Source organism: Notechis scutatus, chromosome 4, assembly GCF_049901735.1.
Source record: "Notechis scutatus isolate UNSWTSFEM ecotype Mainland chromosome 4, rNotScu1.2, whole genome shotgun sequence".
In the NCBI taxonomy this organism is placed as follows: domain Eukaryota; kingdom Metazoa; phylum Chordata; class Lepidosauria; order Squamata; family Elapidae; genus Notechis; species Notechis scutatus.
In genome coordinates this window covers 973,364-995,473 of record NC_142012.1, presented here as the reverse complement: position 1 = coordinate 995,473, position 22,110 = coordinate 973,364, and the positions used below count along the sequence as shown (strand labels likewise).

The window sequence follows — 22,110 nt, the reverse complement described above, 5'->3', positions numbered from 1 at the left end:
TCTTCTGCTTTTGGCTGCACGCAAGGAAAGCAGCCAAAGTCTCTCTTTCTCTCCCCCAAACTCTGCCAGAAATGAGTCTTTGGGACCCTGCAGGGCCTCCTGCTCCAAGAGGCTGAGCTGGCAAAGACTCGTTTCTGGTGGAGTTTGGTGGAGAGAAAGAAAGACTTCTGCGGCTTCTGCTGCTTTCCTTGCAGGAAGCCAAAAGTCTCTCTCTCTCTTTCTCTCTCTCCCTGAGAACAGAGCTGGAGGCGGTATCCTGAGATCCCAAATAAAGAATGATCGATTGGTAGGAAAACGGGGTGGGGGATTTTCCTGCAGACTTTTGGGGGGGGGATTTTCCCAGGGTCTCTGGTCCGCAGGATTTAAAATTATGAGTTTGGTGCTCCCTGAGGTCCAAAAGGTTGGCAACCCCTGCTCTAAAAAGCCGACTTTCTCTGTTCATTTCATTACACGCCGGGAAAAAAAATGTCTATCAACTGTCTTTGTTAGGGATAACATTGTTTACCCTAACTGGTTTGGGTAAAAATAATAAATATGGTATCATGGTTTGTTAATTAAAGTGTGTGTAACTTTAACAGCAAGAATGTAATTAAGGGTGTGGTTGTAAAAGCACAATATAAGAAGCGAGGCAATTGCAGCTCGCTCTCTCTGGCTTGAAGATCCCTAATTACTGGATGGATTGATGAGTGCGTTCTTGCTGGAACGGGGAAAGAAAAAGGAGTGTTGATATTTCTCAACGGAGAGAAGATAAAGATTGGACTGATTTATTGTAAGTGAACTGACATTGGCTATTCAACACGGACTTTGCAAATAGAGTATCCCCGACAAGACTTGACTGAAATTGATATATGACTAATGGACCGTTTATTTTGACTATGCTATAATTCTTAAATGGAATAAACTATATTTTTGATAGCACAAGCGTATCTGTATTTTTACTGCGTGTTAACTAGAAAACTTATCTCACACATTTACCTGCCTTCCTATCTGACTTCACTGCACGTTTTGTTTAGTTTGTTTTCCTTAACACCCGTTGGGGAATCCAGGCTTAACAGTCTTTATATGGAAGGTAGGGCTACAACTCACCATCTTCTGGTTTCTAACCAGTGCCCTTTGTTGTTGTTAGTTGCGAAGTCATGTCCAACCCATCATGACCCCATGGACAATGTTCCTCCAGGCCTTCCTGTCCTCTACCATCTTCTATTTAAATTCACGCCGACTGTGATGACCCAAAGGAGCGTGGCAAAAAGGCAACCCAGTCAGATAATCAGTAGGAGTCCCTTTATTAGCTCCAACTTTGCCCCCAGTGTCCTGGTTACCTTCTGGGCTGGAGAAAAACTCTCCCAGGAACAGCCTTGGGCTGCAGGGAATCGAGTCCAAAAGATGGTCAACATAAACTGTAACTATAAGTCCAATCGAGGCAAGAGGAGGTCATTAATCCAGCAGGGCAAGAGAAGGAATTCCAGACATGAAGGAACGACAATAATTCAACCTGGTTGGCAAGATGCCAGGAACACAGATAACTACAGTCAACACAAGATAAACTCACGTTTGCTCCCAGCAGATGCTGCACTTAGCTTGTATCTCTTTTAAGCTCTCATTCACAGGTGTGGCTAATGAAGGGAATCAGGGCCCTTTCCTCCCCCATAAGCCATGCAACCAACGTTGCTCCCTTCTCTGGTCCTCCTTGCGTGCCCTAGGATGAAGAGGGAGTGGGCCTGGGTCTTGCTCTGAACTCCCTCTCCCTTGTTCTACCTCTCCCCCTGCTCTGCCCAGTTGGACTTTGCCCTTCCCCAGTTTCCTCCACAGCCAATGGAGCCACACTCCTCCTCCCTGTCGGTTGTTTGGCTTCCTCCTCGGATTCAGACTCTGACAGGGGCACGACACCAACTGCTTCTGTGACTCTATTCAGCCACCTCCTTCTCTGCCACCCGCTTCTTCTTTTGCCCTCCATCGTTCCCAGCATTAGGCTCTTCTCCAGAGAGTCCTTCCTTCCTTCTTGTCAGGTGGCCAAAGTCTTTGAGTTTCATCTTCAGGATCTGGCCTTTTAAAGAGCAGCCAGGGTTGATCTCCTCCTCTAGGACCAACAGGTTGGATCGCCTTGCCTTCCAAGGGATTGTAGTGGTAAAACCAGCGCCTTTACCACTACAATAAAAAGGGCCTGCAAGATGCAAAGAAGATGTCAATGTTGGCCAAGCCAATGATCAAGGAAGAACTCCTGTCAATCCCCCGAAGGAAGAGCAATGAGGACTTCTGGTAAACACAAGAAAAGTTGGGTGACACCATCAAAGCTAACAAATCAATTCTGTGCAGCCTTTCATGGTCTGCCTTGAAATGCTCTGGATTCCCGCTGAGGGCATCCATCCCAATTTTGCCCTGGAACCACACGGCTTTTGATGACGGAGCCAAACCAGGGAGATGAAAGAGAAGCAAGCTTGCCTTTCAGAACAAAGGGACAGAGGGAAGTGCAGAAGAAGAAAAAGAAGGGGAGGAGGAAGGGAGGGGAGGAGGAAGAGAAGGAGGAAGAGAGGAAGGAGGAGAGAAGAAGGAAGAGGGAGGGAGGAGGAAGAGAAGGAGGAAGAGGGGAGGGAGGAGGAAGAGAAGGAGGAAGAGGAAGGAGGAAGAGAAGGAGGAAGAGGAGGGAGGAGGAAGAAAAGGAGGAAGAGGAGGGAGGGAGGAGGAAGAGAGGGAGGAGGAGAGAAGAGGGAGGGAGGAGGAAGAGAAGGAGGAAGAGGGAGGGAGGAGGAAGAGAAGGAGGAAGAGGGAGGGAGGAGGAAGAGAAGGAGGAAGTGGGAGGGAGGAGGAAGAGAAGGAGGCAGAGGGAGGGAGGAGGAAGAGAAGGAGGAAGAGGGAGGAGGAAGAGAAGGAGAAAGAGGGATGGAGGAGGAAGAGAAGGAGGAAGAGAAGGAGGAAGAGGGAGGAAGGAGGAAGAGAAGGAGGAAGATGGAGGAGGGAAGAGGAGGAGGGAGGGAGGAGGAAGAGAAGGAGGAAGAGGGAGGAGGAAGAGAAGGAGGAAGAGGGAGGGAGGAGGAAGAGAAGGAGGAAGAGGGGAGGAAGAGAAGGAGGAAGAGGGAGGAGAGAAGAGGGAAGGGAGGAGGAAGAGAAGGAGGAAGAGGGAGGGAGGAGGAAGAGAAGGAGGAAGAGGGAGGAGGAAGAGAAGGAGAAAGAGGGAGGGAGGAGAGGAAGAGAAGGAGGAAGAGGGAGGGAGGAGGAAGAGAAGGAGGAAGAGAAGGAGGAAGAGGGAGGAAGGAGGAAGAGAAGGAGGAAGAGGGAGGAGGAAGAGACGGAGGAAGAGGAGGAGGAGATTATTTTTATAAACTGTTGAGTTTTCCACAGAGGCAGACTGAAAATTGGGGAGGAGGGACTTTGTGTGATTTAACCCGTCACTCCCGCGCTCTAACAGAGGCTAAGGCATGTTCAGCAATGTTCATGGGTAAAGGGTTCAATCAATGAAATTGAAATGAAGTGCGTCCTTTGGTGACGAGCCCTCGACAAGAGCTCTTTTTGAAGATCTCACCCCCTAAGAAACAGGGAAACCTGGTTAAAATGCAATTGACTCCCGTTATCTATCATTAGGGAGGCAAAAGGCTAGGCTCTGTTTTATTATATAATAGAAGGTGAGCTTCCGTAGATTACGACGGATTAAAATCAACAGAAAGCTTCGTTAAGGTGATTCAATCCTGTTAGAAATTGTTCAATTGTTTAGGCTGGAAAGATTCGTCTCCTTGAAGGTCCTCTACGAAGGGGGTCCTCGGATGTCTGGATCAAACATGGTCAACCCCATGGAGAAAGGCAACAGGAAAATCCCTCCCAAATCCAGCTGCGAAAACCCCTTTATGGAAGGACAACTTGAAGAATGATGCCCAGTCACAGCTTGGAGATGATGCACAGGAAGTCCTCGACTTACAGTCTTAAGGGATCTTGCCTATCCTGCTTGTAAGTCAGGAGCACCAAGGAGTCCTCCTCCTCCTTTCACCCCTCCGCTTCGCTTAGATGATGATGTTACCTAGTTGGTTGAAACATTTGCAAGAAAGCCACCAAGCTCAGAGAGCACCAAGGACCCCAATCATTTCCTCCTCCTCCTCCTCCTCCTCCTCCTCCTCCTCCTCCTCCTCCTCCTCCTCCTCCTCCTCCTCCTCCTCCTCCTCCTCCTCCTCCTCCTCCTCCTCCTCCTCCCACTCCCTTCTAGCACTGATGATGTTACCTAGTTGGGTCATGAAACATCTGCAAGAAAACCACCAAGTTCAGAGAGCACCAAGGACCCCACAGTCCGTTTCATCCTTCTCCTCCTCCTCCTCTCCTTTGTTCGCCTCCTTCTCTCCTTCCTTCTCATCTGCTTCCTTTTCTCCTCCCTGCACAAACCCCACTCCCTTCTTGCACTGATGAGGTTACCTGGTTGGGTCATGAAACGTCTGCAAGAAAACCACCAGGCTCAACCCTACAGTCCTCCTCCTCCTCCTCTTCCTCTTCCTCCTCCTCCTCCTCCTCCTCCTCTTCCTCCTCCTCCTCCTCCTCCTCTCTGCAAACACCCCCTCCCTTCTAGCCCTGATTTTGTTACCTGGTTGGGTCATGAAATGTCTGCAAGAAAACCATCAAGCTCAGAGAACACGAAGGACCCCACATCCTTCTTCCTCCTCTTCTTTCTTCTCCTCCTCCTTCTCCTCCTCTTCTTCCTCTCCACAAACCCCCTTCCCTCCTAGCATTGATGATGTTACCTAGTTGGTTAGCAAGGAAAACGTCAGCAAGGAAAAGCTAAATGGCTGTAGAGATTTCCAGTCATCCAGTTCATGAGGTGCTTTTTTTCCAAGAGGCAACTGGACTTTCTGGTTTTCCTTTGAAGACGTTTCGCTTCTCATCCCAGAAGCTTTTTCAGCTCTGATTGGATGGTGGAGAATGGAAGGATTGATTTTCTTTGCAGACCGCTGGTCATTTGCATCCTTTTTAGAGAGTCGTTGAGGTGGCTTGGAGGTTGATCTGTGTCCTCAGTTGTCCCAGATGATAATGGCTGTTTCAAGAGGCAACTGGACTTTCTGGTTTTCCTTTGAAGACGTTTTGCTCGTCTTCACAGCAAAATGCCTCCAAAGATCAAAGCTGAAGAAGCTTCTGGGATGAGAAGTGAAAAGTCTTCAAAGAAAGAAAAAAAAACAGAAAGTCCAGTTGCCTCTTGCCCATATAAAAAACACTTTTGGGAACAACTGACGACACAGATCAACCTCCAAGTGGCCTCAACGACCCTCTAAAAGGATGCAAATGACCAGCTGTCTGCAAGGAACATCAATCCTTCCCTTCCCCACCATCCAGTCAGAGCTGAAGAAGCTTCTGGGATGAGAAGCGAAAGGTCTTCAAAGGAAAACCAGAAAGTCCAGTTGCCTCTTGCGAAAAAACAACAACACAAAATGCACCTTTGGGGCATCTGCAAGAAAATTATCCAGCTCTGAGTGCACCAAGGACCTCACACGCATGGTTTTGTGTTAGTCTTGGCTCCTGACAACTTCCTGGACAAAACCATGTGGGTTTCTTGGCAACATTTCTGGAAATATCTTGGCATCGGCTTCCCCCTGGGCTGATGAAGAACGACCGATTCAAAGTCACTTCAGGTGGGCATCCTGCCTAAGTAGGACATTTTGATGTTCTTGGTCCCCAGCCCGGAGCCTGTAGTCCCGACACTGAGCCGGCTCTCTTAACCACGCAATCGTCAATAAATCTGTCCAATTTCCTGGGGAAACTGTCCAAAACTGGAGGACACTCCTGCATCTTGTCATGAACCCACAATCCACAGATTGATTGGCACTTGTCTAAAAGGACCCCGGATTTTTCCATCACCCTGGAAAGAAAAATAATAATAGAGAATGGAATGGAATAGAAAATAAAATAGAATAGAAAAATAGAATGGAATAAGAAGAATAGAATAGAATAGAATAGAATAGAATAGAATAGAATAGAATAGAATAGAATAGAATAGAATAGAATAGAATAAGAACTGAATAGAATAGAATAGAATAGAATAGAATAAGAACTATAGAATAGAATATAGAATAGAATAGAATTTAGAATAGAATAGAATAGAAATATAGAACAGAAGAGAGAGAAATATAGAACAGAATAGAATAGAAATATAGAACAGAATAGAAATATAGAATAGAATAGAAATATAGAACAAAATAGAATATAGATTAGAATTTAGAATAGAATAGAAATATAGAACAGAATAGAATAAAAAATAGAAGAGAAGAGAACAGAATAGAAATATAGAATAGAATACAATAAAAAATAGAATAGAATAGAAAAAGAATAGAAATATAGAATAGAATACAATAAAAAAAATAGAATAGAGTAGAACAGAACAGAATAGAATAGGAATAGAGCTGGAAGGGACCCTGGAGGTCTTCTAGTCCAACCCCCTCCCCTGCTCAAGATGGGGAGACCATTCCAGACAGAAGGCTGTCCAATCTCTTCTTAAAAACCTCCAGTGATGGAGCGCCCGCAATTTCTGGTGGCAAGCTGTTCCACTGGTTCATTGTCCTATATAATTAAATAGCTAATTTGGGAGAAAATATGAAGATCTTTTGCAGGCAAGTCCTTCATCTGATGGGGATGGCCGTCCTTGAACTTAGGACCATTTGTTTAGTGACCCAAGTGAGAACAGCACTGAAAAAAAGTGACGTAGAACTCTTTCTCCCACTCCCCCAGGGTCATGTGATCAGAATTTCAGAATCCATCAGCGGATTCTATCGGCTCTCGTGTTCGCCAGCAACTCAAGGGCTTCGATTGGGATTGGCAGGTTGGGTTGTCGGAGTATATTCATGAATTGGAATAGAGCTTGGTAACAAGGTCAGCCAATGAAAGGTCAACCTCTTCTCTTGCCTCCCATCGAGTCCCAGCTGATCGGCTGAGTCTCCTTTGGTTGCCCTGCACAGGAGAAGGGAGCTGGAAAGCAGGTTAGTGGGGTGGGGAGGGAAGGGGGATTCTGCAGTACATCCTTCCTCTGCCACACCCACCAAGCCACACCCACAGAATACCACACCCACAGAACAGCATGCCCACCAAGCCACCCCCACAGCTGACCGGCTGGGTCTCCTTTGGTTGCCCTGCACAGGAGAACGGAGCTGGAAAGCAGGTTAGTGGGGCGAGGAGGGGAGGTGGATTTTGCAGTATATCCTTCCCCTGCCACACCCACCAAGCCACACCCACAGAATACCACACCCACAGAACACCATGCCCACCAAGCCACACCCACAACTGATCGCCTGGGTCTCCTGCACAGGAGAACACTGGAAGCAGGTTAGTGGAGAGGGGGATTTGGTTGCCCTGCACAGGAGAACGGGCCTTTGGTTGTCCGGAGCTGGAAAGCAGGTTAGTGGGGCGAGGAGGGAAGGTGGGTTTTGCAGTCACCTTCCCCTGCCACGCCCTAGCCAGGCCTACCAAGCCATGCCCCACCCACCAGGCCACGCCCACAGAACCGGTAGTAAAAAAAAGGTTGAATCCCTCCCCTGCATGAGATCAAAGCCATAGGGTGATGTTCCCAACGCAGCTACTAAGGAATGCGCCCCGAGGGTGCAGCCCCACACAACCCACGGGTCTCCCTTTCGCGATGCATGATGCGACGGATGCTCGCCTCCTCCCCTAGACCCCGTGAGGATGCTGGCTAGATTTCCTAATGATTGCTAATGTCTTAAGCGCCTTTCGGAGAGGATTAAACAAATCCGGGAAGGTTAAATCCTTATTATTCCCATTAACGTGACAATTTTCAAATATTTACTTGCGAAGGGAGCCGCTTCTTCACAACATAATTAAAGCTGAACCCTTGCTGGTTATTAAGAGAACAAGCCAGAATCAAGGGAGGAAGGGAGGGGGAGGTGAGTGGAAAGGGAGGACAAGAAGATTTGGACGATGTGCGGACAGGACCTTCTCACCACCCTGGTGGTTAGATGGAGGACATCCCAGCTTGGAGGGGAGGATTTGCGGTGGGTTCTGCAATCAAGCCTCCCTCTTCAGGTGAAGTCTAGCTCTGAGGGGGAGATGAGAGGGGAACTCAGGAGCGACAGAGGTGGGAAGGAACTTCAAAACGTCTGGTTGGGGGATTCTGGGAATTGAAGTCCACCCATCTTAAAGCATGCTGGATGGAGGATTCTGGGAGTTGAAGTCTATCCCTCTTAAAGCATGCTGGATGGAGGATTCTGGGAGTTGAAGTCCACCCAACTTAAAGCATGCTGGATGGAGGATTCTGGGAGTTGATGTCCACTCTTCTTAAAGCATGCTGGATGGAGGATTCTGGGAGTTGAAGTCCACCCAACTTAAAGCATGCCGGATGGGGGATTCTGGGAGTTGAAGTCCACCCATCTTAAAACATGCTGGATGGAGGATTCTGGGAGTGGATGTCCACCCCTCTTAAAGCATGCTGGCTGGGGGATTCTGGGAGTTGAAGTCCACCCATCTTAAAACATGCCAGATGGAGGATTCTGGGAGTGGATGTCCACTCATCTTAAAGCATGCTGGATGGAGGATTCTGGGAGTTGAAGTCCACCCATCTTAAAGCATGCTGGATGGAGGATTCTGGGAGTTGAAGTCCACCCAACTTAAAGCATGCTGGATGGAGGATTCTGGGAGTTGATGTCCACCCATCTTAAAGCATGCTGGATGGAGGATTCTGGGAGTTGAAGTCCCCCCATCTTAAAGCATGCTGGATGGAGGATTCTGGGAGTTGAAGTCCCCCCATCTTAAAGCATGCATGCTGGATGGAGGATTCTGGGAGTTGAAGTCCCCCATCTTAAAGCATGCTGGATGGGAGGATTCTGGGAGTTGAAGTCCCCCATCTTAAAGCATGCTGGATGGAGGATTCTGGGAGTTGAAGTCCCCCCATCTTAAAGCATGCTGGATGGAGGATTCTGGGAGTTGAAGTCCACCCAACTTAAAGCATGCTGGCTGGGGGATTCTGGGAGTTGAAGTCCACCCATCCATTGCTTCTGGTCTTTCAGGTGCTTTGGAGGATAGATGGATCCCCTGGTCTTTGGGGCAGCCCCTCAAAAATGGGGGGGAAAACTATGTCTCCCCCACTGCTTTATCCAGTAAAGCAGACATACCCAGTTCCTGCAATCGTTCTTTGTAGGTTTTATCCTCCAGGTCCCTAATAATCTTTGTTGCTCTTTTCTGCATTTTTTTTTCCAGAATCTCAACATCTTTTTAATGATATGGTGACCCAAACTAGATGCCATATTCCAAGTGTGGTGAATGGATGTTGATGGGCTGGAAAATTTCATCTCCATGTAGATTATCGCAAAGAAATCTTTGCCTTTTATGACAATCGCACATCTAATTTAAATTCTTCCCTCTTTGACTTCTGCCAGGCCTGGTCCTGGTGAGAACCTAATCCATCCACTCGGACCTGTTCCCTGGCAGGGACCCCCAGAAGCTGATTTCTTTGGCTACTCTTCAAAGCATCTCCAGACCTTCACTTAGTAGAGCAGGGAGAAGAAATTGACTCGAGGCCCTTCTAGCTGCCACAAGAGATCTTTGATGTGTTTCAGGACAAAGACTATTAAAATAGGATTAAGACATGAGAGGGTTGGAAATATATACACAAGGGAGAGGGAAAAGTTCCCAAGCTAAAATGGTCAATAAGAGCAGAAAATGCTTTGAAAGATTGGGATTCTGAATTGTGGGGTTCTGTTGCCATCTGGTGGCCACCCTGCATAACAGCTGCTCTATAACTGATATGTACGTAAGATAGTTTTCGACTACCAAGTGCAACTGGGACCAGAATGTCCATCATTAAGCAAAAATTGTTAACCAAGTCCCACCCCATTTTACTCCCTTTTCTGCCACAGTTGCTAAGTGAAATAGTGCAGTTGTTAACTTAGACTGTCTACTATTGACCTTACCCGTTTCCTAAAAGGTCTGTAGGGGTCGTGCATAAGCGCACCAATATATGCCTACTGTCCCTGTCCTATTGTTTCTTTTATTTTTCTTATATGTACCCATTTCATGTATTCATAACTATGTTTATCCTTATACCGTCCCTGTCCTATTGTTTCTTTTATTTTTCTTATATGTACCCATTTCATGTATTCCTAACTATGTATATACTTATACCTATTATTTGATAAGCAATTGACAAATCAAATAAATAAATAAAATAAAATAAAATAAACTTAATAATGTGGTCATTAAGCTAATCTGGCTACTTTTGGAAATCATAAATACATGTCAGTTGTCAAACACCCAAAATTACAAGGGGAGCCCCTCAAAATTACATGCTTCAAGAAATCAGACGGCCCTCAACTCTACCTCTGAGCGTGGGACACAACTGACATTGCCTCGGAATCCCAAAGCATCTCTCAAAACGACAGACCAGGATTTCAGTTTTTTAAAAATTATTTATTATTATTATTTATTATTATTATTATTAAAAAAGGACCTAAAGTTTTCAAAGAACCGGGTTTTTCAAGTGGTCTTCGTGCGGACAAACGCAGGCGTCTCTTCAAGAATATACGTAGCAAAGTCAACTCAGGCTGAGGGATCTCCAAACTTGGCAACTTTTAAGACTTGTGGACTTCAACTCCCAAAATTCCTCAGCCAGTTATGAATTCTGGGGGTTGGAAGTCCACAAGTCTTAACTTCTGGGATTCTGGGAGTTGAAGTCCAAATGTCTTAACTTCTGGGTATTGAAGTCCACAACTCTTAACTTCTGGGATTCTGGGAATTGAAGTCCACAATTTTTACCTCTGGAATTCTGGGAGTTGAAGTCCACAAGTCTTAACTTCTGGGATTCTGGGAGTTGAAGTCCACAATTTTTACCTCTGGGATTCTGGGAGTTGAAGTCCACAAGTCTTAACTTCTGGGATTCTGGGAGTTGAAGTCCAAATGTCTTAACTTCTGGGTATTGAAGTCCACAAGTCTCAACCTCTGGAATTCTGGGAGTTGAAGTCCACAAGTCTTAACTTTTGGAATTCTGGGTGTTGAAGTCAAGTCTTAACTTCTGGGATTCTGGGAATTGAAGTCCACAATTTTTACCTCTGGAATTCTGGGAGTTGAAGTCCACAAGTCTTAAAGTTGCCAACTTTAGAGACCCTTGGTTTAAGGGGATAGCACAACAGAGCAAACAAAATTGGGGGGGAAGAGATAAAAGAAAGTGCCAGAAGGTTTCGACTGGGAGGTCAGTTTGAAATAACACCACCCTCCCGCCAACAAACTGATTTCTGGTCAAAAGAACCTTCTAGCAATGCAGTAGCATCTCCGCGCATGAAAAAAAAAAAAAAGCATTTGGCACAGGAATGCCAGCATCCGGCAAGGCAACAGCGGGCAACCCAGAGGTCATCAGTGCATCTCAAAGGAGAGGAGAGGGGTCTTCCCAATGGGGTGCAGGCCCTGTTCTTGGGCTCAGGAGCAATTGGTCCCAGGAGATGGGAAGGCGTTGTGGAGAAGGCCTAGAGGGGGAGAAGGCATCTAGTTCGTGTTCAGACATGCTCCTAAACCCTGGGAATAAGGTGGGGCACTAAGCTCCGCCCACTCATATCCAGAGGCGGTCCATGATCTGACTGGCAGCTTAGTTCTCCAATCACCAAGTGCTCAACGCCGTTCTTGAGAGTCAAAATATCCATTTTTTTAAATTCTTCCTGAGCACGTTATCCATAAGGAAGTCTGAGATATGGACCATTTGTGAATGGAGGCAGTCCTTGACTTATAACTGTCCATTTAGCGACCGTGATATGTGGCCAAAAAAAAAAAAAATCATACAATGACTTTTTTTTAACGATGACTCACTTAGCAGCAGAAATTGGGGACTCAGTTGTAGTCGTAAGTCGAGGACTACCGGTAAAGCATTCCTCTCCCGCTTTCTCATCTGAAATCAGAAATTACACTGGCTTTTCTCTAAGTCAACTGTGGTGAGCTCCAGACTATCTAAATCAATGGGTCTTCCAACTTGGCAAGTTTCAGACTTGTGGACTTCAACTCCCAGAAGTCCTGAGCTAACATGACTGGAGGAGGAATTCTGGGAGTTGAATTCTTAAAAGCTGTCACGTTCGAAGACCCCTGATCTAAATAATTTCAGTCCCAATCTGGTGATTCCTGTAGGCCCAGCAGAAGATCAGGGTTGGGGTATGACCGTCCTCAGGAACCCACCAAGGGCTGAGCTTCATCTCTCATTACTGTCCAGCCCCATCTGGCTTTCTTGGCCCATGGGGCCAACCTCAACCCAACCAACCACCATGTCAGAAAGCGTACCACCAAGTAAGGTGGGTACACAGGAGGACATGGCAAAAGACCGGCATCTCCATCACGTTTTTGGCCCCTAGTTGGTGGGACAGAGCAGGAGAAGATGGACAGGAACAGGATGCTAAGTCGACTTAAAGGCTTGATCCACCATGTATGATGTTCTTGGCCCTGGGTGGTGGGACGGAGTGGGACAGGATGGACAGGAACAGGAGTGGGTTCAAGACTTGGTCTACCATCTATGATGTTCTTGGCCCTGGGTAGTGGGATGGAGTGGGACAGGATGGACAGGAACAGGATGCTGAGTGGACTTCAAGACTTGGTCCACCATCTATGATGTTCTTGGCCCTGGGTGGTGGGACGGAGTGGGACAGGATGGACAGGAACAGGAGTGGGTTCAAGACTTGGTCTACCATCTATGATGTTCTTGGCCCTGGGTAGTGGGATGGAGTGGGACAGGATGGACAGGGACAGGATGCTGAGTGGACTTCAAGACTTGGTCCACCATCTATGAGTGGGACAGGATGGACAGGAACAGGAGTGGGCTCAAGACTTGGTCTACCATCTATGATGTTCTTGGCCCTGGGTAGTGGGATGGAGTGGGACAGGATGGACAGGGACAGGATGCTGAGTGGACTTCAAGACTTGGTCCACCATCTATGATGTTCTTGGCCCTGGGCGGTGGGACATAGTGCGACAGGATGGACAGGAACAGGTTGCTGAGTGGACTTCCAAGACTTGGTCCACCATCTATGATGACCCCATAGTCACTCTCCCATTGTCAGTCAACAGGGCCTGTACCGGGTTAGGAAAGTTGTTCCCCCTGTGCTGTTCTTCTGCTGGACTTCATCCCTCAGACCAAAAATTGGACTGGATTTTCTTGGGAAGCTAGAACTTCCTCCCTCTGATCCTATTTTTAATTCATCGCCAGCCACCTGGATTACAGTAGGATTGACTGTTGTGGATTTTTGCATTCATGCTCTGTAGAGAGACATCCTAAACTTTGTCCCAACTGATGTGTGGGATAGAAATGACTATCCATCATAACTGGAGGAAAGAGAGTTGAAGAAGACAAGATTTTTCTGCACCCAATGAAGATCTTGGATCTCCCAACTTCAAGGAACCAAGAAGCTGCCCAAGGAACACCTGTTTTGGCCAGCAACACCCTTCCAAGAAATCAGGACATTTCCCAAAGCCCTTCCAGTTTTCTGGAATCATGGGAGATGTTCTGAGATGGCCTTCTTCTCCAGATGGAAGAAACAGATGTCAAGAAGGACTCAAGCAAAGCTCATCAACCCCCTTGGACTTCTATATCATCTCTCTGGTTTCTTCCAGACCATCTAAATTTGACTCATGTTCCAAATCAGAGGTTAGGAGCTCAGCTCAATGTCCTGGAAGAATGTCCAGATGGAGAAGCTGGTTTCATCTCATGGTTTGCTCCATCGTACGTCTGGAAAACTGGGGTGTCCACCTGTAAATCAGTGACACCAACTTAAGACCAGGTCCACCCAATTTGGAACTAGGCGGTCCAGGAGAGAAACATCTCATGAAGTTGTGCAAAATAAGGAGGTAGGTCATGATATCTTCACGTTCACGAAGCTTCTGGGGATCATTTGAAGCCACGTGTCTCAAGGTTCAACCTACTCTTGACAGCCCCACAAAAGGACCGCTGACCACAGCTCTCCTCTCTTGTTTCTTCACTTTTTTGGTGGACCTGTTTCCATTTTTCCAAAAAAAATCCATCCACCCACCCTCAAAAAGTTGAAAAATGTCTCTCGTAACAAAAATCCCTGCGTTGGACGCGCAGTAGTGCAAATGAAGAAGGCAGTGTTGCCCGAGGATGACCAAAGCCTTGTCACTTCTTGAAGGCGAACGAAGCGGGTTGAACTTTTAAGCCTGGGAGAGGTCTAAAGAAAGAAGAAAGGCAACGGAAGTCAGAAATCCTTCAGAAGAACCAGAAGGGAAACATACAAAGGGAACCCACTTGGCGGTCAACCAAGAGATCCAGTTTGGTCCAGGGGTTAAGGCACAAGATTAGAAACTAGGAGTTCTAGTGCTCTCTTAGACATTAAAAAACAGCTGGGGTGATTTTGGGCCCTATCACCAGAAGAAAGTGAGTTGTAGTTCTGACTAAAGCATGAAAACCAGGTGAGACACTTTGGACACCAGGGGAATGGGAGTTCTAGTTTTGCCTTAAGGCATGAAAGCCAGCTAGGTGACTTTGGGCCAATCACCAGAAGATGGAGAGTTCTAGTTTTGGCTTAGACATATAAATCAGCTAGGTGACTTTGGGCCTATCACCAGGAGAAAGTGAGTTCTAGTTTTGCCTAAGACATAAAACCAGCTGGGTGACTTTGGGCCTATCACCAGGAGATGGAGAGTTCTAGTTTTGGCCTAAGACATGAAAAACAGCTAGGTGACTTTGGGCCAATCACCAGGAGAAAGTGAGTTCTAGTTTGCCTAAGACATAAAGCCAGCTGGGTGACTTTGGGCCTATTACCAGGAGATGGAGAGTTCTAGTTTTGGCTAAGACATGAAAACAGCTAGGTGACTTTGGGCCTATCACCAGGAGAAAGTAAGTTCTAGTTTTGCCTTAAGACGTGAAAACCAGCTGGGTGACTTTGGGCCTATCACCAGGAGATGGAGAGTTCTAGTTTTGGCTTAGACATGAAAGCCAAGCTGGGTGACTTTGGGCCTATCACCAGGAGAAAGTGAGTTCTAGTTTTGCCTAAGACATGAAAACCAGCTGGGTGACTTTGGGCCTATCACCAGGAGATGGAGAGTTCTAGTTTTGGCTAAGACATGAAAAACAGCTAGGTGACTTTGGGCCTATCACCAGGAGAAAGTGAGTTCTAGTTTTGCCTAAGACATAAAACCAGCTGGGTGACTTTGGGCCTATCACCAGGAGATGGAGAGTTCTAGTTTTGGCTAAGACATGAAAATCAGCTGGGTGACTTTGGGCCAATCACCAGGAGACAGTGAGTTGTAGTTCTGACTAAGGCATGAAAACCAGCTGAGACACTTTGGATACCAGGAGACAGGGAGTTCTAGTTTTGCCTATGACATGAAAACCAGCTGGGTGACTTTGGGCCAATCACCAGGAGACAGTGAATTGTAGTTCTGCCTACGGCCAGCAGAAAACAGGTAAACAGAGGTGGGGAGAAAGTGGGGTTTCCCCAGGTGAATCCCAGGGCTACGACACACTCACCTTTGAGGTGCAACTGGCCTGAAACAGAAAGAAAGAGGAAAAAGGTGTGTTAGTAGCTTAGAGATCAGGGGTCTCCAACCTTGGCAACATTAAGACTTGTGGACTTCAATCTCCCAGAATTCCTTCAGCCAGCAAAGCTGGCTGAGGAATTCTGGGAGTTGAAGTCCACAAGTCTTAATGTTGCTGAAGGTTGAAGACCCATGGCTTAGATAACAAAATTGTGTGCCGTGGGGTCCATGTTCGTGGCTCAAACTTTTCCAATGTTCTCAACTTTTCCAGATCTCTCTTACAGGGAGTCCTCGACTTAATGACTCACTTAGTGACCATGCAAAGTTACAACAGCTCTTAAAAACAGGACGTGGCCCTTTTCACAATGAAAAGACCTTGGCAGCATCCCCACCATCAGGTGGTCAAAATCCAGGCGCTTGGCAACATTAAGACTTGTGGACTTCAACGACGGTCTCAGTGCTCTGGGGGGGGAGTCACGGGATCCCCTCTCGCAACCTCCTGACGAGCGAAGTTAAGGGGAGGGGAGCCAGATTCGCTGAACGACCGGCGACCACCGCGGTAAATTCGCTTCGCAACCTGTGATGACCCATGGCCGTAATCGGCTAAGGCTCCATTACGGTCACTACGTCGAGGACTTCCTATCGGCCGGGCAGGAAATGCACGAGAAGGAAAACGATGGAGACAGTCAGGGCGCAAAATCGGTGGAGGGTGGGTGTTTTTTTGCCCTGGGACTCGGGATTCTAGATCTTCACCCCACTTGCTGTCCCCGAAGGCCTCGCCGTTCCCGGGCGAACTTACTTGAGCGGTTTGGAGAGGTGGTTCGAGGCCCGATCCCCGCTGGCTTGGAGCCGGTCGGCGGGACCATCACCAGCAAGGGTGGGCTCGGTGAGGAGGACATGTCCTTCGCCAGAAGGGTCTTGGGTAGGGGTTTGTAGGGTGGTCTGGCCTGAGGATTGACCTACCACGGGGAGAAAACGAGCAAAACAGAAACAGGCGGTCAAAGCAAAGTCAGAAAATAGACCTGGAAGAGCAGGGGTGAGGTTCAAAAAAAATCCCAGCAACCGGTTCGACGCCTGGTTGCTGGGTGGGCGTGGTGGGAGTGGTGGGCATGGCCTATCGGGCATGGTGGGCATGGCCTATCGGGTGTGGTGGGCGTGGCCTATCGGAACTTCCAAGAGGGCTGTTTTTTCGCCTTCCCCAGAATCCGGAGGCTTTCCTCGGGCCTCTGGGAGGCTGAAATCTGGAGGCCCTCCGGAAGCCGGAAACAGACCCATTTCTGGACTTCTGGAAGGCCCATTTTTTCCCCTCCCAGAGAGCCTCCACACGGACCCTGCACTTAGCTGCATCCAGGGGGAGGGGCAGGGTGGGCAGTGCCAGCCGGTCAATTTGACTACCGGTTCGACGAACCAAAGGCAAATTTAACATCCGGTTCATGCGAACTGGTTCAAAACCCGCTGAATCCCACCCCTGATGGGAAGACGGCTATCATGTCACCCCCTGGTTCCAAACCGTCTGGATCCCACCCCTGTGGAAGGGGCCTTAGAGGTCTTCTAGTCCAACCCCTGCTCAATCAGGAGAGTCTGTCCCATTTCAGACAAGTGGCTGTCCGGTCTCTCCTTGAACACCTCCAGTGATGAAGCATCCACGACTTCTGGCGGCAGGCTGTTCCACTGGTTAATCGTCCTCCCTGTTAGGAAGTTTGTCCTTAATTCTAAGTTGCTTCTCTCCTTGGTTAGTTTCCATCCGTTGCTTCTTGTCCTGCCTTCTGGGGCTTTGGAAAATAGCTGGACCCCCCTCTTCAAGTACTGGAAGATTGCTATCATGTCACCCCTAGTCCTTCTCTCCGTTAGACAGATATACAGAGTTAGAAGGGACTCCTTCAGGCAGGAAATCTTATACCATCCCAGACAAATGGTTATCAAGTCTCTTCTTAAAAAACCCCAGTGATGGAGCACCCACGATTTCTGGTGGCAAGCTGTTCCACTGGTTAATTGTCTTCACTGTTAGGAAGCTCCTTCTTAATTCCAGGTTGCTTCTGTCCCGGATGAGTTTCCATCCGTGCTTCCTATCCTGCCTTCAGGGGCTTTTGGAGAATAGTTTGACCCCCCTTTTCCTTTGGGGCAGCCCTCAAATACTCGGAAGGCGGCTGTCATGTCCTCCTTAAAAGTCCTTCTTTTCTCTAGACTAGCCAAGCCCAAATCCTCGCATTCGGAGCTGCTTGGTTTCTACTCATTAAACTTCACGTTCTAATAGCTGGGTTTGAACTCTAGGACTTCCAACCTGGTTTGTTGAACAAGCTATAATCGGGGGAAGGTGCTACACATTGGAAGACAAGTTCTAGCCACCCTAATTGGGAAAGCGCCTCTAGATCAGGGTTTCTTGACAGGGTAGTATGTAGATCTCAACTCCCAGAATTCCCAAGCTAGTATGGGTGAAGTTCATATTCCAGGTAAATTACATCCAGAGCCTTCCCTTGATCTACTAATCTAGCTTTTTCATCCCCAAAAAAGAGCAATAAGATGTGCCTAAGACAGTGTTTCTCGCCTTTAGCTACTTTTAAGATGGCTGGACTTCATTCCCAGAATTCCCCAGGGCAGCTAGGCACACCCTGCAGTGAAAAAAATCTCTGGATACCTGCTACTAGTAGCTAATTGTGGGTGTCATGCCCCCCCGTCAGGGTCTGAATCCGAGAAGGAAGACAAACCTCCGACAGGGAGTGAGAGTGTGGCTCTGTTGGCTGTGGAGGAAACTGAGATAGGGCAAAGTCCAGCTGGGCAGAGCAGGGGAGAGGTAGAACAAGGGAGAGGGAATTCGGAGGAAGACCCAGGCCCGTCCCCTCTTCATCCTAGGGCATGAAGGGAGGAACGGAGAAGGGAGCAACGTGGGTTGTGTGGCTTACGAGGGAGGAAAGGGCCCTGATTCCCTTCATTTAGCCACACCTGGGGATGGAGTTTAAAGGAGAGGCGGTTGGAAGGGGCGTTTGTTGAGAACAAACGCTGAATTCATCTAGTGTTGAGAGTTGTGGCCCGCATTCGTAGCAGGCATTCTTCCTGACTGTTTGAATTATTAGCCGTGCTTCTGTGTGCTTATCTTGTCTTGCTGGAATTACTGCCTTGAGGAGTCCTTATCTTGCCCTGCTGGAGTGATTGATTGCAGTCAGTCTGCTTACAGCATTTGGACTGGAGTCTCTGCAGCCAGAGGCTGTTGCAGGTTCTTGGGAGAGTTTTCCTTCAGGCCGGAGAGTAAGTGGAACATTGGGGGGCCACTAAAGGGACTCATACCGGTTCTCTGGCTGTGTTGCCTTCGTGTCATGCCCTGGGTCATCACAGTCGGTCCCAGAACTGACCACCCCCACCCCCCCAAGCTAATAAGGCAAATGGGAGCAGGCAACTTACCGGAGGGGGCCTGATGGGGGTGCTCGGAAGGGGCTTCTTCGGAGGGGGCAGTTTGGTGGGACCCCCAAATCTGCCTTTTGGAGGCATAGCAGGCGATCCATGGAACGGCGGTGGCCTGGAAGGTTTGAGGTCTCTCTGTAGGGCGGCCGGGGGGGCACAGCCAGGCCGTAAGGGTCGTACCACGTTGATGGGGTGGGGGCCCCTTTGAGGAGGGTTGGGCTTCAATGTGGAAATGCCTTTGGCTACCTGGGGGGAGAGGAAAAAGAGAGAGGGAGCATGAAATTCCCAGCTGAAAATTGCCAGTTGGGTCTAGTTGATGAAAACACCTGGCTAGAAACCAGGAGATGGTGAGTTCTAGTCCCGCCTTAGGCATGAAAGCTGGCTGGGTGACTCTGGGCCAATCACCAGGAGATGGTGAATTCTAGTCCATTAAAGCTAGCTGAGTGACCTTAAGCCAATCACCAGGAGACGGGAGTTCTAGTCCCGCCTTAGGCATAGCCGGTTGGGTGACCTTGGGCCAATCACTAGGAGACTGGGAGTTCTAGTCCGCCTTAGCCATGAAAGCCGGTTGGGTGACTTTGGGCCAATCACCAGGAGACTGGGAGTTCTAGTCCCGCCTTAGCCATGAAAGCCGGTTGGGTGACCTTGGGCCAATCACCAGGAGACTGGGAGTTCTAGCCTTAGCCATGAAAGCCGGTTGGGTGACCTTGGGCCAATCACCAGGAGACTGGGAGTTCTAGTCCCGCCTTAGCCATGAAAGCCGGTTGGGTGACCTTGGGCCAATCACCAGGAGACTGGGAGTTCTAATCCCGCCTTAGCCATGAAAGCCGGTTGGGTGACTTTGGGCCAATCACCAGGAGACTGGGAGTTCTAGTCCCACCTTAGCCATGAAAGCCAACTGGGTGATTTTGTGCCAACCACCAGGAGACAATGAATTCCAGTCCTGCCTTAGGCACCTGCTGGGTGTCTTTCAGCCAATCACTAGGAGATGGTGAGTTCTAGTTCCACCTTAGCCATGAAACCTGGCTAGGTGACTCTGACCCAATCACTAGGAGATGGTGAGTTCTAGTCCCACCTTAGCCATGAAAGCTGGCTGGGTGACTCTGACCCAATCACTAAGAGATGGTGAGTTCTAGCCCGCCTTAGCCATGAAACCTGGCTAGGTGACTCTGACCCAATCACTAGGAGATGGTGAGTTCTAGTCCCACCTTAGCCATGAAAGCTGGCTGGGTGACTCTGACCCAATCACTAAGAGATGGTGAGTTCTAGTCCAGCCTTAGGCATGAAAGCCGGCTGGCTGATTTTGGGCCAATCACCAGGGAGACGGTGAGTTCTAGTCCTGTCTGATGCCTTAACCACCACACCAAACTGGCTCTCTATCAAAATATTAGGGCACTACTTATAGGTAGTCCTCAACTTACGAACATAACTGAAAGCAGGATTTCAGCTGCTAAGCAAGGTGTTTAAGTGTGTCATTTCCAATTTTGCAATCTTTTTACCACCGTTGTTAAGTGAATCAGGCAGTCATTGAACAAATCTGCCTTCTCCCATTAAAACTCTGCTTATCGGAATCCGGCTGGGCATGTCACAAAAGGAGAACACGTGACCCCGGCAACCTGCAACCGTGATAAGTACATGCCAGTTGCCAAGCGTCCGAATTTCGATCACGTGGCCACGGGAGTGCTCCAACGGTCGTAAAAAGGAGAGAAAACTGTTCCTCAGTCGCTTTTTTCATGGCCGTTGTAACTTTGGACCGTCGTTAAATGAATGGCTCTAAGCCGAGGACCACCTGTAGCGTGCAGCTCCAGACTTGTGGATCACATCATTTTCACAACTCAGATTAACCGATCATCAGAGTTGGAAGAGACCTTGTAGGTCATCTAGTCCAACCCCCTTCCCAAGCAGGAAACCCTGCACCATTTCTGACATATGGCTTCTTGAAAGCTTTCAGTGATGAAGCTCCCACAACTTCCGAGGGCAACTTCTGTTCCATGGGTGGATGGTTCTCATCGTCAGAAATTTCCTCCTTATTTCCAGGTTGAATCTCTCCTTGGTCAGTTTCCATCCATTCTTCCTTGTCTGGCCTTCGGGTCCTTTGGAAAACAGCTTGACCCCTTCCTCCTCTCTATGGCAGCCCCTCAAATATTGGAAGACTGCTATCCTGTCTCCCCTGGTCCTTTTCTTCCCTAGACTAGCCAAGCCCAGAGTTCCTGCAACCGTTCATTGTATGTTTTATCCTCCAGCCCCCTTAATCCTCCTGGTTGTTCTTCTCTGCACTTTTTCTAGAATCTCAACATCTTTTTTATTGCACAGTGACCAAAACTGGATGCAGGACTCTAGATGTGGCCTTACTAAGGGTTTACAGAGTGGTATTAGTACCTCCCTTGATCTCGATTGTATCCCTCTGTTGATGCAATTTAGGATTGCGTTGGCTTTTTTGGCTGCTGCTGCACACGGCCGGCTCCCATTTAGCTGGTTGTCCACTCAGACTCCAAGATCCCTCTGACAGTTCCCGCGATTGAGCCTGGTTTCACCCAGTCTATATGGGTCCTTTGGGTTTTTCTTGCCTGAGTGTAGGACTTTCCTTTTCTCTACATTCTCTCAACTGAATCAACATCTCTGAACGGAGTCAATAATTTGAATCAAAGCAGGCGTGAAACTATTTAATTTCAAGTCAACTTTACTCGTTACACAGATTTCCGCTCTGCTGCCGCCACACACACACACACACCCCTCAAAATAACCCACACACATTTGCCAGCTTAAGGAAAAACCTAGCACAACAATTTAAACACCCAATTGATGATTTTTAGTTCAAAGGATCAGACCGCATGGATTGACTCTCTCCTAATCAGCCGGATAAATCTGAATTAAGCCAATGGCCCAAACTCAGCCAAAAATGATTCTCTGCCCTTCTGTCAGCGGCAAATGGTGGATCTGCTAAAAATTATTATCAACTGCTTTACTATTTCACGCCGTGACAGCTCTGACTTAAAAGCTGTTTTTGTACACTGAATTTTTAAACAGATTTAACAGAGTTGGAAGGGACCTGGTAGGCACTGAACCAGTGGTGGGATTCAAACATTTTTTACTACAGGTTCTCTGGGCGTGGCTTAGTGGCTTGGTGGGTGTGGCAGGGGAAGGATGTACTGCAAAATCTCCATTCCTTCCCCACCCCACTGACCTGCTTTCCAGCTCCCTTCTCCTGTGCAGGAGCAACCAAGGAGACCCAGCCGATCAGCTGGGACTCAATGGAGAAGCAGAGAAGAGATGGGGTTGGTGGGGCCA

The 22,110-nt window shown here is 48.1% G+C and overlaps 1 protein-coding gene and 1 long non-coding RNA gene across 4 annotated transcripts in view; both read right to left on the bottom strand.

Annotated features, from left to right (window-relative positions):
- Positions 1-10,353: 10,353 nt before the first annotated feature.
- LOC148130624 (uncharacterized) lies at positions 10,354-12,719 on the bottom strand. Of its 3 annotated transcripts, none has more exons than XR_015749141.1 (2): positions 10,901-12,719; positions 10,354-10,794 (listed from the first exon to the last, which is right to left on the bottom strand). It is a non-coding gene; the product is annotated as an uncharacterized LOC148130624 (long non-coding RNA). The 3 variants fall into 3 exon arrangements; XR_015749142.1 differs by having other exon boundaries at positions 10,354-10,756; XR_015749140.1 differs by having other exon boundaries at positions 10,354-10,719.
- A 9-nt stretch (positions 12,720-12,728) lies between these two features.
- Positions 12,729-22,110, bottom strand: part of ADAM33 (ADAM metallopeptidase domain 33) — a 106,002-nt gene continuing 96,620 nt past the window's right edge. The window contains 5 exon segments of the mRNA XM_087962633.1: positions 12,729-14,117; positions 15,419-15,436; positions 16,226-16,250; positions 16,253-16,385; positions 18,823-19,068. Coding sequence (XP_087818759.1) covers positions 14,066-14,117; positions 15,419-15,436; positions 16,226-16,250; positions 16,253-16,385; positions 18,823-19,068 — 474 coding nt within the window. The 3' untranslated portion in view covers positions 12,729-14,065.